This window comes from Eupeodes corollae, chromosome 1 (assembly GCF_945859685.1).
Source record: "Eupeodes corollae chromosome 1, idEupCoro1.1, whole genome shotgun sequence".
Taxonomy (NCBI): Eukaryota; Metazoa; Arthropoda; class Insecta; order Diptera; family Syrphidae; genus Eupeodes; species Eupeodes corollae.
In genome coordinates this window covers 149,540,954-149,558,562 of record NC_079147.1, presented here as the reverse complement: position 1 = coordinate 149,558,562, position 17,609 = coordinate 149,540,954, and the positions used below count along the sequence as shown (strand labels likewise).

General features: G+C 34.2%; 3 protein-coding genes across 5 annotated transcripts in view; 1 reads left to right on the top strand and 2 right to left on the bottom strand.

Moving 5' to 3' along the window:
* The window catches only part of LOC129938480 (arrestin domain-containing protein 3-like), a 378,789-nt gene that overhangs the window by 334,579 nt on the left and 26,601 nt on the right, over positions 1–17,609 (top strand). The window lies entirely within an intron of this gene.
* On the bottom strand, positions 3,325–4,552 carry LOC129938481 (arrestin domain-containing protein 3-like). The gene is made up of 3 exons (XM_056046089.1): positions 4,344–4,552; positions 3,673–4,282; positions 3,325–3,612 (listed from the first exon to the last, which is right to left on the bottom strand). The coding sequence occupies exons 1-3, from the start codon at positions 4,542–4,544 to the stop codon at positions 3,425–3,427; spliced, it is 999 nt and encodes a 332-aa protein (XP_055902064.1). The 5' UTR covers positions 4,545–4,552; the 3' UTR covers positions 3,325–3,424.
* On the bottom strand, positions 10,695–16,842 carry LOC129938478 (arrestin domain-containing protein 17-like). Of its 3 annotated transcripts, none has more exons than XM_056046083.1 (6): positions 16,791–16,842; positions 16,591–16,709; positions 11,989–12,138; positions 11,707–11,921; positions 11,088–11,652; positions 10,695–11,020 (listed from the first exon to the last, which is right to left on the bottom strand). In XM_056046083.1, exons 2-6 carry the CDS (start codon positions 16,700–16,702, stop codon positions 10,797–10,799), a joined length of 1,266 nt encoding a protein of 421 aa, XP_055902058.1. In that variant the 5' UTR covers positions 16,703–16,709; positions 16,791–16,842; the 3' UTR covers positions 10,695–10,796. The 3 variants fall into 3 exon arrangements, with proteins under 3 accessions (XP_055902058.1, XP_055902059.1, XP_055902060.1); XM_056046084.1 differs by having other exon boundaries at positions 16,787–16,818; XM_056046085.1 differs by having other exon boundaries at positions 16,633–16,825.

Genomic DNA, 17,609 nt, shown 5'->3' with positions numbered 1-17,609 from the left:
AGCCCTCTATTTTCTAAATAGAGAAAAGGTTCGGATAGAATGTTGCCACACATGCACTTTCGTAGTACCCATTTTTGGGGTAGTAAGCCCCAAAAATTAAGCTGTTAGTCGACGAAATCGCTCTCGCAATGTGACCTCTTCCAAGCTTCAGCAAGAAATTATCTATTCGGTTTATGTTGGCTCTGTTGTATAGAACCTGGTTGGAATAGTAATGTTTGTACTCCAACTCTGGTGTTCTGTGTAGTCCAAGGCAACAGCCGGCGCACGCAGACATTGTCTCTCAAACACCCGAATTTTTTCCATTTGATATGGGGCAACGTTGAACCATACCGTGCAACCATAGGCAATCATCGGCCGTATATGGGCCCTGTGGCAAATCATCTTCACCCTGCTGTCAAGACGGCTCCTAAAAAACAACCGTTTTGTCAGAGCAAAGGCTCCACTAGCTCTGGCCAGAGCAGCACTTATATGTCTGTCGAAATACGAGTACTGATCCAACCAAATGCCAAGGTACTTTACTACAATTTTATTCGCTAGTGGCTGTCGATTTGGTCCAACTATCACTAGATTTTTCCAGTTCTTTCTCATATACCATGAGGCTCCATACAGCATTTCTGAAAGTTGATTTTCAACTTCCAGTCATCGCAATATTGCTGAATTTTGTCGAAGTCACCCTGCAAAAGTGTCTTGATAACCTCAATTTTTGGGGCCGTTCTGTACGCAATTAGGTCGTTGCGTACGCTATTGCCTGAGTCAGTCTTGCTATTAGATCACTGGTGTAAATGCTGAACAAGATCGGCGAGTTTACGGCTCCCTGTTGAAGACCATTTTTAATATAAAAGATTTTGGTAGATGTTACATTGCCAATATTGACAATAAAACGTCTACCATTAAGCATGTTTAACTTTAGATACAGACCCTCTAGCCATACGGTGTCGAAGTCCTTCTCCAAGTCAACCAGACTAGCGCCCGTACATTGTCTTTAGATTTGTTCCACTGGATATCAGAAACAAGAATAGACGCAGAACGAATAGTGTCATGTCCCTCCTTAAAGCCAAACTGATTATCCGGAATTATTTCGTTGTTCTCAACCCACTTGGACAGAGCTCTATTTATAACCTCCTCAAATACTTTACTGATACTTGGCAGCAGACTTATCGACCGGAGATTCGCCGGATTGGAGTTGTCCTTTCCTTTTTTCGGGAGAGGATGCACCACAGCTGTTTTTCAACGGACCGGATAATGTGCATTTTTCAGAACGTTGTTAAACAGGGTGGTATAAATGTCCACAGCTTCCTGTGGTAAATGAGCTGGAGCTCTATCTTCTTGACTTATAGGGTATTAGTCCTGTTTTGCTCGATAATGATGGTATTTTCCAAGTTTTCGTCATTGAACCTGGTAAAACCGAGGTTCTCGGATCGCCACTGCGTTATGTTGTTACGCAAGGGTCTATTCTCCAGCAAGTGATTAGGGCGAATGCTAGGATTTACCTTGTACACTTGCTGGAAAGCAGCCCCCAAGGCCTCTGCTTTCTCCTGCGGATCTTCGACAAAAAAGAAGTCATCGTCCAAGACGCCGTCTCCTGGATCTATTCCTGCTGTGAGAAGAACGTCTCTGTTCTCTGTCGTCCTCTGAAGCTTAAGACAAGGAAGGTCGATATGATCATTCCTCCTAAAGATCTTGTTAATTTGCGGAAACATACTCGGGTGAATAGAGTTAACGCGCGAATTTTTTTATTCCAGTACAAATTAATGTTTAATCGATAGTTTTCTTTGATCAATTTGTTTACGTTTTTTATCGACGACTTCAATGTCCTAACCACCAGATTGTTTGGGTCAATAAACTTCGGGTACAAAAGTTTAAGGCTTGTCATAAGTCTACTTTTGTGCCTGTGCAGTGCATATGTAGTCGCGTTACGGTATAAGTTCGTAGTGTATCGTTCCTTGTATTTCGGTATAGCTCTTTCCATGAATCGTTCATATACTTTTGAATTATGTATTATTAATCGAGTTAGAGACTAAAGCTGCAGGACTTTTGCAAAAGTGCAATTATTTATGTATGTATGTATATCAAGTCTTACAATCATTTGAACTAGTAAATAAACCTTAAGGTGTTGAAAGCTTTAGGGTTATTCTTCAATATACATTTTCAATGTTTTTTTGGATTATTTCAAAAAGAGCTAATATTTTGATAACAATTTTCATGTCCATTACATAATTTTAAGAACTTTATTCACGATGAGTCAACTTATTATAAGTACATATCGTTTGGCATTCGTTGTACGACTTAAATATGAAACTTAGCCGGACAAACTGCATTATCCGTTCCTAATACTACCTTATCATTTCTGAACTTACGTTTTGTTAACAAGTGTCTGTTCTTTGAAGATACGAGTACGTGTGAGATCAAATGAACTCGGGTATTTCGTTAATACAAAATTTTAAATTGTGTCAAGACCAAATGACCAGTGAAATGATGGTTAGTGTATTTGACTGTCATGCCAGATGTATAGGCTCAATCCCTGCCTGTGCCATATGAAGTTTTTTCACGGGTACTGCCTCTTGCGAGGAATTGACGAATACTCCAAGAGTAATTCTTTTCATGAAAAGTGCTTTCTCAAATTAGTCGTTTTCGGATTCGGCTTAAAACTGTAGTTCCCCTAAATACCTGACAACATTACTCGCACACAGGAATGGTTAAAAGTAGTAAGTGACTAGGACCTGGTTCTCCAAGGCATGTGGCGTCCCCTTTATTTATTTATTTTAAAGATCTTTGGTATTCAAATTGATTCTAAAAAATTGACTTTTTGGTATGTAGTTAATGGTTAAGAATCTTGGTTAAATGCTGTATTTAATGATGTAAACATCATTAAAGGGTTTACTAAACGTTTGTTACAAAAATCATCTACAACGATAGTAGTTCCTTTGCCTTTTTCGATTTTCTTAATTTTTACTCAAAAATTAAGTATGGTATATTTTGAACTTACATTTTTGGACTTTCCTTGTTAATATAAAGTTTTTCAAATTGTGAAAGTAGACTTTGTCCTTTAGTGACGAGGCGCATTTTTGGATGAATGGCTGTTAAGTAATCCTCAAAAAGTTACCGTTTGGTGTGGATGTCTGGCGGCGCTTTCAGTGTTATAAAAAAGGTTGAATCCAGACCTTTGATCAAGGGAGGAGGACATTAACATTAAGTTTTGAAAGCAGCTCACAAATATTCTTTAAACGCTAAACGCTAAAGTAATCAAAATTGCTTAACCTCTGCTTCAGTGTTAAAAATTAAAAAAAAAAGTACGACAAAAAATCAACATGAATTGTTTTAGACAACAGATACATTTTCTTTTACTGATGCATACAGTGAGGAATTGTTGAAAAAATTTGAACTGTCCTTAACCTTTTCTTTTTTATTACTATTGTTTTTATTTTCATGTACTGGCTATTGTTATTTCTTTTGTAATTTCCATAGTTGTTGGACTCATTTCAATGTCTTCATTGACTTCGTAATATAGATATTTAGGTTTAAATCCCGAAATATCTTTGTTTAATTTATGTTTTTCTTTATTTAAATTTGCACTCGGCATGAAAGAAGCTTCTTGAAAAGATGTAGCACCTCCTGTAATAAAAGAAGAAGTTCAGTAGAAGAAGATTTTTGTGAGAAAAACGTTATTCTTACCATGTGTACTCAATATTATCTCTGGCGGTTGTCGGGATTGTATTTCTTTGGTCAAGGATTCCACGGAAGACGAGCTAATTACAGCTGAAGGCTTAGCATCTCCAAATATTTCACTAGGTTCTGATTTATTGCTCCCGTATTCTTCACTAAAACTGCCAAGATCGATGGGAATTGTGCCAATTAGTATTGGTATTCGAACTACTACTCCCCTTTTTCCTTTGACTTGATCAACCGATGCTTCTATTTCGTAGGTTATTTTGAGAATTGTACAATCTGTTTCGCAGGAAGGTGGTACACTTGGTATGGGTATACGTTCAAGAAACTCTCGTAGTGGTTCGTTTCCAGCAAGGCAAATTAGATTTTGAACCATACTAAATCTTTCTGTCAGTGTTAGAATTCGGGGTATTTTTGATGTGTATGTGACGACTTGATTAAATGATATTGAGATTGATTTAAGTGGTATATTTCCGTCGTTAATAAGCCTAGCATACACAGATATGGTTTCTCCAGGAACATATCCTCCTTGAGGAAGGTTAACGTAGAGACATAAAGGAGTCTTCCAACATTCGCAGAAACATTTGGGTTCAAAAACTTCCGTGTCTACAGGGATCTATACACAAAAAAAGAGATACGTTAATGATGAATAAATAAAGAAAATCCTTACTTTATACCTTCAGAACCGGCGTTTGAGGTCTAAGATCAAAAGGTTTAATTACATGAAACGATTCTTTAAGTATTTCTTCAATTTTGTTTCCATAGTCTAAAATAACTTTCAATTCATAGCGAATATGGCCATAAATGCTATTATAAGATGAAGGACATTTATCAGGAATATCACAAGAAAAATTATACGTATAGTTTCCCGACGGCATAAGTATTGATTTAGCTGCAGAATAAAAATATAGTTACAATTTTCTTTAAATTTCGAATAGAATTAAATAAAAACTTACAATCTTCAGAGCCAACGAGAAAATTAGTGGAAGCTATAAAATCTTCTCTTCCCTTAACTATGGCTTCTTTCTGTGGTGAATGTTTCATAGAATTCCATTCGGTGCATGCATACCCATTCATTTTGAGAGAAATTGCTTAAAATAAATGAATTGTTAAGATATTGTTTAATATTAATCTTGAACGACCTGTACAGAATCTGGGCTTGAGTTGTTAAAAGTTTGTTTAAAACCATTTTGAAATAGTAAATAGATTGACAAGAGCTGCTCATGGGTTCTATGAGCCGAAAAGGAGAGAGGAACATCGACTTCTCTGAAGGAAAAAGAGAGAGCATAATAAGCAGGCATTCTTAGTTACTTAGAGGTTCAGAAACAGCAAATGAATTTCGGAAGTTTTATGAGAATTTAAAACGAAATTCATAATTCATAATAATTGGAGCGGAAAAGGAGAGAGGAACATCGACTTCTCTGAAGGAAAAAGAGAGAGCATAATAAGCAGGCATTCTTAGTTACTTAGAGGTTCAGAAACAGCAAATGAATTTCGGAAGTTTTATGAGAATTTAAAACGAAATTCATAATTCATAATAATTGGAGCGGAAAAGGAGAGAGGAACATCGACTTCTCTGAAGGAAAAAGAGAGAGCATAATAAGCAGGCATTCTTAGTTACTTAGAGGTTCAGAAACAGCAAATGAATTTCGGAAGTTTTATGAGAATTTAAAACGAAATTCATAATTGGATAAACCTCAACCGAAGGCTGTAAAACCAAAAGTGAAAAATCATAATTGAACCGCAGTCAATGCTGAGGAAATGAAAAGATCACTTCTGCAGACTGTATGACGAAACAAAAAAACAATCCCGTCCTCCCGATTTCAAGGCCGCGTATGATATAATCTACACGGACGAACTTTATAGAGCTTTGTCTAGTTTTGGCATCCGTTCCAAGCTCGCCCGTTTGTGCAGGGGGCAATTTAGAATTCGCGCTACTCCATAAAGGTTGGAAACAAAATATACCGAACCTTTCGATGTTAAAAAAGGCTTTAACATCGTTTTTAAAAGAATAGTGCAGAGCTTCCATATCAAGACCAAAAGCATTATCTTTCGAAAGTCTTTCCAATTACTGGCATGTGCTGATGACATTGACATAATCGGAATAACTCAACGTGATGTCAATTTGTCTTTTGCGAGTATTAAGACATAAATGGGTAAACTGGTTAATAAGGGAAAAACCACGTACACTCTGTTATCAAGAAAGGACTTACAACACCGATATATCGGTTAAAACGTCATTATACCGACAGACGTAACTTTAAGGTGGCTAAAGGCTTTGTATCCTTAGGCTTTGATTTGAACGTAGGAAACAACACCGGCGCTGAGATCAAACGAAGAATTACTGTCGCTAGATGCTAGCTTTTTCCTTGGGCCAAGAAAGCAATTGAGTAATACAGCCCTCTCTCGAGCAACCAATGTGTCGGATAGTAAGACCCTTATCATACCCGTCCTGTTATACGGAGCATGAAATACGACAAAAGGGGATGAGAGTACCTTGAGTTTTTCGGGTGATCTACACTCCCAAATGCATAGAAGGTGAGTGTAGAAGAAGATTGGCCGATCATCTTTACGGCCTGTACAACAAAGACTTAGCCAGAAGGATAAAAGATCAACGAGTGAGATGCTCCATTATTCAGGTATAGAAAGTCTCTGAACCAACCTTGAAAGGACAGCGCAGTAGAGGAAAACCGTGGAGCGCACAAGACATCTAGCTAAGCTAGAGGCCGAGCTAGATGGAGAAATTTGTTGGGGGAGTAAGTCATAAGTAACCCACCATGTGTTACTATTGAAAAAAAAATTCAAAATAATGAACGTTTAGCAACCACACACTTTACCACAGATAAATAGCTGCCACTTCGTATCTTAGTATGTAAGCTTTCGGACACCCTACACATATGTTTAGTATGTGTAGTATTTAATTCCATCATTCGTTGCTTTTGTTTTGGTATTTTTTAAAGAATTTAGATAAGAAACTATCAATGATTTATTAATGAATGTGAATCACTTCAAATATATGTAAACAAACTTTAATTTTGACCTTATATTATAAGCTCCAGTATAATTCTAATATCTATTTATTTTTTGATATTATTTTTAGGATATTAGTATCTATTATATATTAGTATGGATCATGCAAATTAAAAAAAAAAAAATGCGCTCACAGGATATACCTATTCTTACCTTTTATTAATATCCGTTCATCTAGCGTAAGATATATTTTTCCAGTTATTGTTTGGCCGACGGAATACCAAGTTTCGACTCCATGTAATTCACATTTGATCACCATTTTTCTAAGTCTATATTTATTTTGGCACAATGCGTTATCCTTCGTTAACTACAAAAGAATTGCTACTGACTACACATAGCAGAATAAATAAAAACCTAACTGCAAAAATATATGTATGGTATAAACAATATATCTAAATACATACTTGCTAATTTTTCTGTAATTTATTTTATCTTATCACATAATTTATAATGAACCTCATCGATTAATATAGGCGTATAAGGATTGATAACAGTGCAACAACAGTGGGTGCCAAAATTAACGTTCCCTCAAATGATTTTATTTTTATAAATATTCATCAGCATATCAAATTTTTCAATAGACAATAATTAATAAAACGCAAGGCCTTTAAAATGTTTTCAAATGGTCTCAAATTCATTAAATCTGAAGTATACATAGTTCAAATGTGAACGAGTTTGTAACGGCGGCGGACGAATAATTTCAATAATTCTTGGTTTCGACCTTGTTAAAAAAATACGGTCCAAATCTTAACTAAATAGCGGGAGGTTTCAATTTACTTGAGCTGTGAGAAAAAAATGTCAACAACAGCCTGTTGTGCAAGTCACACAAAAAAAATAATTATTGCCTACAGATCGGCCATTCTGACCGTTTAATCGTTCCGATTACAGTTTAAAGTCGATGTTGAAATGTAGAAGTTATCGTTTTTTCTTAACAATTTATAAGTCTTATATTGATATAGATTCTTTTCGTCAGAATGTTTTAATTCAATCTCAGGCACGATATACGGTCTCACATTATTCGGAAAACTAATACCTTTATATGTCATTCTTGTTAATTCCAAGATATCTACGTCTTACATAGCATACCTGTCGTTCGAAACAAAACTTTTTTGACCTCGCATGGCCCTGAAGCTGAGCCAAAGTTTTGGTGCCGTGAAATAATTTTTCAGAATAATGTGGCCTTATTTCACTTGGTCAAAGTGCAATTTGGCCAACTGCTGAAAATTTGCTTTATTTCACTTTTGTGAAGTGCATTTAGGCCAATTTTTGAAAGTTGGTCTTATTTCACTTGACCTTATCATACGGCACCCAAATTTGTACCTAGCGTTATAACATGACATAGTCTCACAATTTATACTCTTTCGAAATCTTATTTCAAATATCGTAGTATTCCTTCTTTGGCATTTGTCCCTTTTCAATATTTCACATATGTGCATAGCTTCTTTTTTTTACCAACAAACCTTTGCCTTTATCGCGAAATCTCCCTTCCTGGTCCCAACGAAATATCAATAGTGCTAGAAACCCGTTTTTCGACATTTTCTAGATTTTTGTTCCAATCACTTGTAGTAAATGATTGTCATTCTTTAGCTAGTATGGATGTAATTATGAGATTGAGCCTATCCATCTGACCATTAGATTGTGGTAAGTGTGTGGCCGCCTTTACATGCTGAAGATGGCGTCTTTCAAATTTGCGAAATTGGATTTCAAGCAGTCTATTCATTTCATACTTGAAGTACTTTTTGTCAGCCCTTCTACCATTACCAGTACGTGTTTTTTTTTGGAACGTGAAGTTTTACAGGGACCTAGATGGTCGATATGAAGGGTGTCAAATGGTAACTTTGTTTTGGAATTGGAGAACTCCTTATTTTTTGCCAGACTTGGGGAAAAATAAGACTCTTTATCACTTTTTTTTATCTTTTCCTTCATATTTAGAAACCAATAAATTCCAACCTCAAAACATTTGTCGACCCCCCTTGATGGCAATGCGAAACATGATGAGTTCTGATAACCAGCTTCTTCATGTGATATGGGACCATTTAATAGTTAGGACTCTCAGAGTTAATCAGATCAGAAGCCGTGAAAACTATTTTTGGATAATGTCTTTGCACGGTTGCTAGTACAAATTCAAACGATTCATCTCCAACACGCAAACAATGATAACGTAAGGGCAGGAGCTTGACAATCTATGACGATCTTAAATGGGATACCTACCAATTAGAGCGGGTAGAATTTGGCGCCCTGTGGTGGCCATTTTGTTTTAGTTACAATTGTCAAATCTTTTTTTTTATTATATAGTTTTTGTCAAGTTACACGATTGAAAAGTTCGAAGACTTCGACTTGGTGAATTTTGCGTCGGGACTTCAGCCTACACCCGTACAAAATGCAACTAACCCAGGAGCTCAAAGTTCATAACCGTAGACGACGCTGTTTGTTCGCTGACTGGGCATCGAATCGTTTGGAAGAAGACCCCACTTTTGGCCGATAAATCATCCTTAGTGACAAGGTGCATTTTTGGATAAATGGCTCTGCTAACAAACAAAATTGGCGAATGGGACGACACCATCCCACCTGAGGTTTACCAGGTGATAATACATTCTCAAAAAGGTACCATTTCGTGTGCATTTTGGGCCAGCGGGCGACGGCGTAATTGGTCGGTACTTTCTCAAGAACTACGTAAGTGAGGTCTTCACCGTCAACATCCACACAGCAAACGCCACGATTGACATTTTGCATGAACGATTTGAGGGTTAGGTTATATCTTGCAGGGGTGATGTGAATTGTCACCAAGGCTATGCGATTTGACCAGGATAGACTTTTTCCATTGGACTTTCTTGAATTCGGTCTATCTAAATAAATCACAATCGACCGCTGCCCTAAAGGTGAACATTACACAGGCCATCGCTCAAATTCAAAAAAGTCCCAAAAACCTATGAAGATTAATAGCATTCGTTGTAATACTAGCTTAAGTAATTTTGTATCCTTACATCTCATGTTTTAAATTTATCTGACCTAAGCTTCAAACCTTTATTTACCACTATTTGAAACAGCCATTCAATTTGTATTTTAATCTCTTGCAATGATGATAATGGATGGAAACTTTTAAAATCCACCCAGCGTTGTCATCAGATTTATTTAAATCCGAGCTGGTGCTTCAAATATCAAAAACGGATCGATTGGAAATTTCAGAAGCATTCAAAATCAAAATGTAATTCTACTCAATCTTTTGCAGAGTTTTGTTTGCCCTTGCAGTATTTTGAAGGTTTCCCAAACACAATGATGATAAGCTGACAACAATATGACTAAAATAAAACTCTTTTTCAAATTCGGAACTTTAACTTTATTTTAAAACGCTCACCGATTTAAAGACACAGTGAGGATTCACAAGCTATTATGTTTTTTAAAAAATATTTCATTTTACAAAAAAATATTTGTAAAGTGCTTGTCACGAGAAAACAAGGAAGTAAACTAACATCATATTGCAAACCTTAATTGCGAAAATTGAACACTCTCCGGTGAAGCCCCAAAAACTTACGTTCTAATAGAATATTTTGACAATGACACCTTAGGTCCTTTTTTTGCAAGTGCTGAGTTCTGACTTAAGGTTCAAATATACTAAAGTCCACTTGTAAAGAGAAAGTGAAACGATAATCCATTTCCTCTGCAAATGTCCTGCTTTGGCAAACACTAGAATGAAATACTTTGGAAAAGCATTCTTTCAAGAACTTGATGAGCTATCTGAGACAAAGATTAAGGACCTAATCTTTTTTCTCAATGCGACAAAATGGCTCTAGTATAATCGCTATGAAGCTTCTCTATAATTCTATCCCTTGCAATCAAAGGTCAAACGAGTTTTTGGTATCAGCGCTAATTGGATCTCAGGCTAGGTTGCCTTGAGATCGCCATTTCTACCTACCTACCTACCACTTGTAAAACAATTTATTTGTTCGAGAAACGCTTGCACAATACTTAACTTTTCCAAAACAAAAAAACATTTGTAATTTCTTTTTCAATTTCATGACTGATAAGTTTACTGTGATTGAAAGTAAATGTCAAAATCAAAGAATTTGTCAGTTATCGATATTTCTATTGCTTAATCAAGATCATATCAAATACTTGACATCATCTTCAATTGGCTTTTCTATGACTGGAGATGTTTGTGCTGGTGGTGCGCTAGGTATTGAATCCGGCATAAGAAGTCCATCGACATCAAAGACAGGAAAACGAGGAGTAAATCGGACAGTTTCACGAACACCATTCGGTGATTGTAGCTCATCATCTGCAATATCAGCTGTCATAAACATTGCCTCTTCATAAGATGGTGGAGCTGGAAAAACAAAGTAAACAAATATATATTAAATGACTAAAATGGATGTGATTTTATTGAATCTTACGTAGTTCCGGTTCGATGGTTTCTGAAACAGTGTTTTCTTGTTGACATCCACCTGCCAGAGCCATAGCACTCGCTGAAGTCGATGGAACATCAGTCAAACGTGGAGCAGGTATTGATGCCGTATGAAGTGGTACATTTCCTATAGTTATTGGTATAACAGCTTTGGCATTTCTTATGAAGCCGTTCATCACTGCAACCACAGAGATTTCGTATGAAATACGAACAATCTTACTCAGATGTTCACAAGTGGGTGCTGTAGCTGGAACTCGAATGATTTCAGTAAAATTTCGACGAGATCTTCGAGCTACTGGACTTGATTCTTTCTTGACTAAGCAGATTTTTTCAGTTTTAAAATTTGTACGAGGACAATCTGAGGTGTAAGTTGCTTTTAAGTTAAGATAGACATTAATCTTCTTTGCATCACAATTAGATTGATTATTCACCTCGCCACTAACCAAAATCATTTGACCCGGAACATATCCGGTCTGAGTTATATCAACGCTAAGTAATACTGGCTTGGCAGTACTCAAGCAAAATCCTTCGATAGCTTCGATATTGGCTGGCATCTTATAAGAAATGCTAAAAGTAATTCAAATATTTCAATTTGAAAACAAAATTACCTTCAACAAACTGGAATCCCAATTTAAATCAAGCAGTTTTAAAACTGTGAATCCAACAGTGTATGCGTGGTTTTTCGAGAGTGAATTGATCATTATTACCTTAGCAACATATCGTATATGGCCGTATTTTCCTTCAAATGATGAAGGACAATTTTCAGGTATGAGACATTGAAAGGTGAAGACATGTGAACCTGGTTCGACTATTACTTCCTGTCCTTAGAAGTTAAAAGATAAAGATATTGTAAAGAAAGGATCTAAATACGTTTTTCTATTTTAAGTTACCAGTATCAGAACCTTTGAGAAATGTATTAGATGATATATAATCTTCTCTTCCACTAAATCTGCGTTTTTTGTGATGATGCTCTTTCTTTGCCCCAGAGCGACGATCTTTCCATGTGGCCGAAGAGAAACCGCAAATTTTTAATTGAATACCTGTAATTCGTAAAATAGATTTTTTAAAGAATATTTTAATCCAAAAAATTTTTAATTTCTTGATCTTGAAAGAATTTAAAACTATGTTTTTCATAGACAAGACACAATCTCAACAAAGATAGTTTATAATAATTTCGATTTTTTAGAAATTGGAATTGTTCGAGTTAAATAATTAAAGGTGGTGTATTCAATGCTCGATACCCATCATATTTAAACATAGTGAGAAATTCATATAGAAACTTTGTGTATAATTGGTATAGTAATGGTCCATATCTCCCAGCTCTATTTTATATCTCCTTTTAGCTCAGCTTAACGCAGTCCTTATCAATATAAGATTACTTCCTTACATTTAGCTCTCTTTTACAATCCCCAAAAAGTATCAATTCAGAGTATCAACAACTTTATCTGCAGATAGAATGTCTTTCTAAAATAATAAAGGACAGAGTGAAGCATGACCTTGATCAAGAGTTCAAAACACGTCTTAACAAAATTAGACCTTTTCTGCACGATTTTAAGGAGATAGATAGAATTACCCTAAAAAAGTATGCGGAACAGATATCAGATTGCCAAGGATGTTTTTAATATCCATAAACAGGAACGCGTCGATGTTGGGAGTAAGCTTAGTGAATTCAGAAATTTGTATACTGACATTTTTGCAACCCGTCTTATAATTTATATTTATATAATGAAGTATTTTCAAAAGCATCTATATGACTTTTGTAACACACGTTTAAATAACCCTTAAACGATATTTACATCAATGAAACACAGCATGGAACCAAGTTTCTTTATACCATTAACTGCATACCAAAACGTCGATTTGATTAGAACCTATTTGAATCAAAAAAGGTCTTTTGGTCTTCACAAAATGCCAAACTTTTTATTAACGAAATTCCCAAGTTCCCTTGATTTCACTCTTTCTTGTATTTTCAAACAACGGATACAAAAAAAATTAACGCCGAGAATTTCGATTTTCGATCAATATCTCTAATCTTAAACATTGGTAAACTAAAATCGAAAATAAAAACAAAGACAAAACTAAGAGGGTACAATTCTGGAGCAATACAAAAATATTTTTTACATATGTATTAAAAGATTCCAAATTAAGAATAAAATTATTAGTGAACATTTAAAAACACAATGGCTTAATTTTTAAGAAGATTTGAATTTTCTATCAGTCTTAAAAAATGAAAAAAAAAAAACGTCCAACGCGAATCGGTTGAAAACCTTAATTTCTAAACTCGAAGTCAATCGACCCAACAGTGTGAGCTGTAGGGGAGGATAGAAAGACAGATGTACGGAATCGGGGGACCCACTTTTTTCAACTTTTCTACCATCGTAATGTCATGTTTGCGAAATTTGAATTTTTTTAACAAATGTAATACTTGCTATAAAGTTTCTATAATCTGTCGCAAGTACAAATTGAACGGGTTGGGTTCGATATCACAGTTGTTATATTCCCGTTTCTTAATATCCTGATTGCAAAATCCCGTTTTTTATAATCCTGCTTTTTGTAATCTCATTTCTTGTAATCCCGTTTTTGTATTATCCTGATTAAACAACTAGTTTTATTAGAATATCGAAATTAGAAAACAAATTAAAAAATGGGATATGTTTCTAGATTAATTTTATTGCAACCTCTAACAAATATAGCATATCAAGATATACAAATTTAAAGTAAAACAAATCAAAGAAACAAACTCCAATCAATTAACAAAGTCAAATAGAGCGGTAAAACCGTTGTTTAAAGGTATATTTGCTGTAGGATGCATATTGTTTGTACAGAAAAACCAAACAAATTACGATATTATTCAAGTAATTTAATATTCAAACCTTTGTCTCCTATTGTCATTTAGTTAAATGCACGAATTTAAAAAAAAGGGATTGTCGTTATTTTACAGGATATTAAAAAACGGAGTTGTAATTGATCGATAAGAGGGATTTTAAAAGACGGGATTTAAAAAAATCGGTATCTTAGAAGACGGGATTTAAAAGTTTTTTTCGGGATTTTTTAGAAACGGGATTTTAAAAAGCGGGATTCCGATACGCTCCCAAATTGAACAATTTGAAAATAACTCAATATACCGGGAAAGACATCCCGACGCTAATAAACAGTAAGCAATTTAGAAATTTAATTCTTTGCGCGCCAATTATTATTGAAAAAAATGGCAACAAAATTCGGATTCGATTTCCAGTATTTCAAAAATTCTGTATACAATTTTAATGTTTGGTTCAAAAGGAACTGAAAGTAGGTTTGATAACTTATGATTGCATAATGGTAAAGAAAACTTGTTGATTTTACAGCCTGAAGTTAGATGGACGATTGACAGAATCTCATTTGATTGGCAAAACTAGAATATTGGAGATTTAATAATTATGGGTTTTGTGTGCCCAAGTCTAAGCCTTGAAAAACATATGTTCATCTTAGTGCTGGTAATGGTAGAATAAAGAACTTGGGAACCTTCTAGATTGTTTGGACAATAGTGATGATTGTATCAGGTCCATGATTATTTTTTCAGATAAGAGTTTTTTTAATCAGTTTTCGAGGGACGTTATTGTTTGATCTCGGCTTCAGAATTAGAGGCAATCGCCTTTGCTTCAATGTCTGCTTATAAGTAACCTTTTATCAGAATGTAAGCTGGAACACTAACCAAGGTGGATTATGTTGTCACGGATGTTATTTATAACGGGCCCCGATGTTTTTTTGGAAATAGCTTTGAGTGAGGAAAGGCTGTCTAAACATATCAAGGTGTTTTTGTTTGACTTGACCGTGAGTTGTGTAGTTTTTAGAATCGCCAAGGCTACTATTGAAAAAATGGAGAAATTTGATGATGTCGTTTTTGGAACCACCGGTGTATAATATAAAATATTCCATGTGGGTGTAGGGAATTCATTCAAAAACTCATTGATGGATTGGATGTAAACTTCATTTCTATCATGTTTTGAGTGTCTGGATAAGCTGATGTTGATAGCTTAAGAAGGTAAGAGCTAAGAAGGTAAGTTTTTTTTCGATGGATATGCTCTTTACATTTGGGATGAGTTTAAAATGGTTGGCAATAGATAAAGTATTTTACAAAGTTCGAGGGATGCTTAGGTATTTTTTTTCTTTCCAGTATTTTGTTGGCGTCATTAGAATCAGCAGTTGTGTTAAGATGTATATTCGTTCATCTATTGTTAGGCAACCTCCTTCAGTAATCATGTTTTTTATATGTGTTGTTTTGAAAACTCTTAAAGATGCTTTAACAGCTGCGTTGTAAAATGGTTGCAGAAGTCTTACGTTCGGAATACTTAACAAATATAACCAATCAATAGTCAATCTTAGATATTAAAATAAGCTTAGTTGGATTCTACATTTGTATATACTTCACTTAATTGATTTTGAGATCGATTCAAATCCTTACATTTTGATAATAAATATAAATCATCCCCGTATTGTGAGTGATCAATATTTTTGAATTTAGTGATAATTTCACTGAAATCATCATAAGCAATTATAAAAAGGATTGCTGTAAGTGAGGTATACGGTTTTTTAAATTATGGATTTTTGAAAATGAATTGTTTACTTTTGATCTAAGTTTTCTATTTGATAGAAAAGATTTGATAAAATTATACATTTCCGGCCCAATCTTCCATTTAAGTAATTTCCTTAAGAATACATGAAAGTCAATAAGTTTCAAAGCTTTCTCGAAATCTATAGTAACTATGAAAACACAATTTTTACTTGAGATTGCTGTGGCGATAAATTCAACGATATGAAGGAGAAAGTCTATAGTGCCGCGGCCATGTTTAAACCCGACTTAATTTAAGTCGATAAAATTTTGTTTTTTTACATACCAAAGTAGTCTTTTCGAAATTATCTTTTCTTACAGTTTATAATAATGAAATAGGTCTATAGCCATGATGTGAAGTCGATCAATCGTGATAGTTGTTGATTTTCCCATTCTCAATATTGTGAGAAATTAAAGAAATCAGTAAAATGTAAGTCCTACAATAATTTTTTTGTTAGATTCTTGCCAACTTTAGTTCACACGGACAACATCTTTACAACATGGTTATAAAACATAAACATTTTTTAAATTGGTACTAACTCGAAAATCAGTGCAAAATTTGTTCTCATAAAATCAAATTCCGACCCTGTCTCTTTAACTTTTATGCTTAAAAATGTTTCTTTTATCGTTAAACTTTTATCTCACTCTTCTGTTTTGATTACAAACGTTCGTTGATTATTTCGAAACATATTTACCGTGTCATAGACATAATCTATGTAACGCGGAAACAGTCATGAAAACACTGCGCAAACACATATTCCACAGGAAATTCAAGCTTTCACAAACCTGTCATTTGAATGACAAAACACATTACTATCTACTTGAATAATGAACTTTAAATATAAAACAATTTTTTTTAATTTTTGTTATAATAATTACTAAACTGTAAAACTTTATATTTTACCTCTGAGTTTTTTTCTTCTATTAAATTCAATAATAACTTTACCGCTAACAATTTGACCCGTGAAAAATGTTCCATGATCATTTTTGTCAAATACAATTTGACAAGATGTCATTATTGCGCTATTCAAATTTAAATAAATTAAATAATACGATTAAATTTTGATAGAAACAACAACAAAAACGAAATCATCATATACCGACCAAGCTCGAAGAATATGCGGTCTTTCAATGGGTGTTAAAAAATGTCTACTAAAATGTTGTACACATATACCTACAATTTTTGGGTTCGAAGTAGTTATTCTATTTCTAATCAAAGATAAAAAGAGTATCTTATCTAAGAAATAAAAATTACAAAAATAATTTAATGTGTACCTGCATACATTTATGAAATAATTTTCTTTACAAAAGTGGTTTGTTTTAAGCTTTTATTTTACCTGAAGTGACTGTGTCAAAACAGTCACTGCTTCTCCAATTCTTTAAGTAAAGCTTTTATTTTAACAAAACGTATCTACGCGATCTACAAAAGCGTGTACATATAAAAATAGATTTTTTGAATTTTAGTGAGTCAAACTCATCCCTATAACAACTATCGACTAGAACTATTAATTTTATTCAATTGCATTTTAAATAGCTGAACGAATTGAATTTTAGACGTTGGCCAATGAATTGATTGTATTTTTTTTTACGATTAACTTGCTGTGTTTGTATTCGTAAAAAATCTACCTCCACATTATATTAAAATAGGGTAAACAGACATTTATGCAGGCACTTAACGTGTTTTTTTTTTAACTTCATGACTTCGACTCATTTTCGTACTTTAAATTATAATGTTTATTGTTTAAAAGAGTCTAGATATTTCGTTATAAGACAGTGTTCAAGAAATATGCAAACACCAATGTTTAAAAAAAAGAGACTCAAGTCGAAAACCATTTCTTATACGTTTTTGTTGTTTTGAAGGTTTTCGTGTTTTGTTAAAAAGAAGTTGTCATTTAAAGTTTTCTAAAAAAAAATTACTAAAAA

Excerpts from the sequence above, each read along its gene's own strand:
- LOC129938481 (XM_056046089.1), bottom strand. The coding sequence starts at position 4,544 with ATGCCGTCGGGAAACTATACGTATAATTTTTCTTGTGATATTCCTGAT. Across the intron at positions 4,283-4,343 it reads CTCAAACGCCGGTTCTGAAG|ATCCCTGTAGACACGGAAGT; the intron begins GTATAAAGTAAG and ends TTTTGTGTATAG. Across the intron at positions 3,613-3,672 it reads GATAATATTGAGTACACATG|GAGGTGCTACATCTTTTCAA; the intron begins GTAAGAATAACG and ends CTTTTATTACAG.
- LOC129938478 (XM_056046083.1), bottom strand. The coding sequence starts at position 16,702 with ATGACATCTTGTCAAATTGTATTTGACAAAAATGATCATGGAACATTT. Across the intron at positions 12,139-16,590 it reads TAGAAGAAAAAAACTCAGAG|GTATTCAATTAAAAATTTGC; the intron begins GTAAAATATAAA and ends TACGAATTACAG. Across the intron at positions 11,653-11,706 it reads GGGATTCCAGTTTGTTGAAG|ATGCCAGCCAATATCGAAGC; the intron begins GTAATTTTGTTT and ends ATTTCTTATAAG.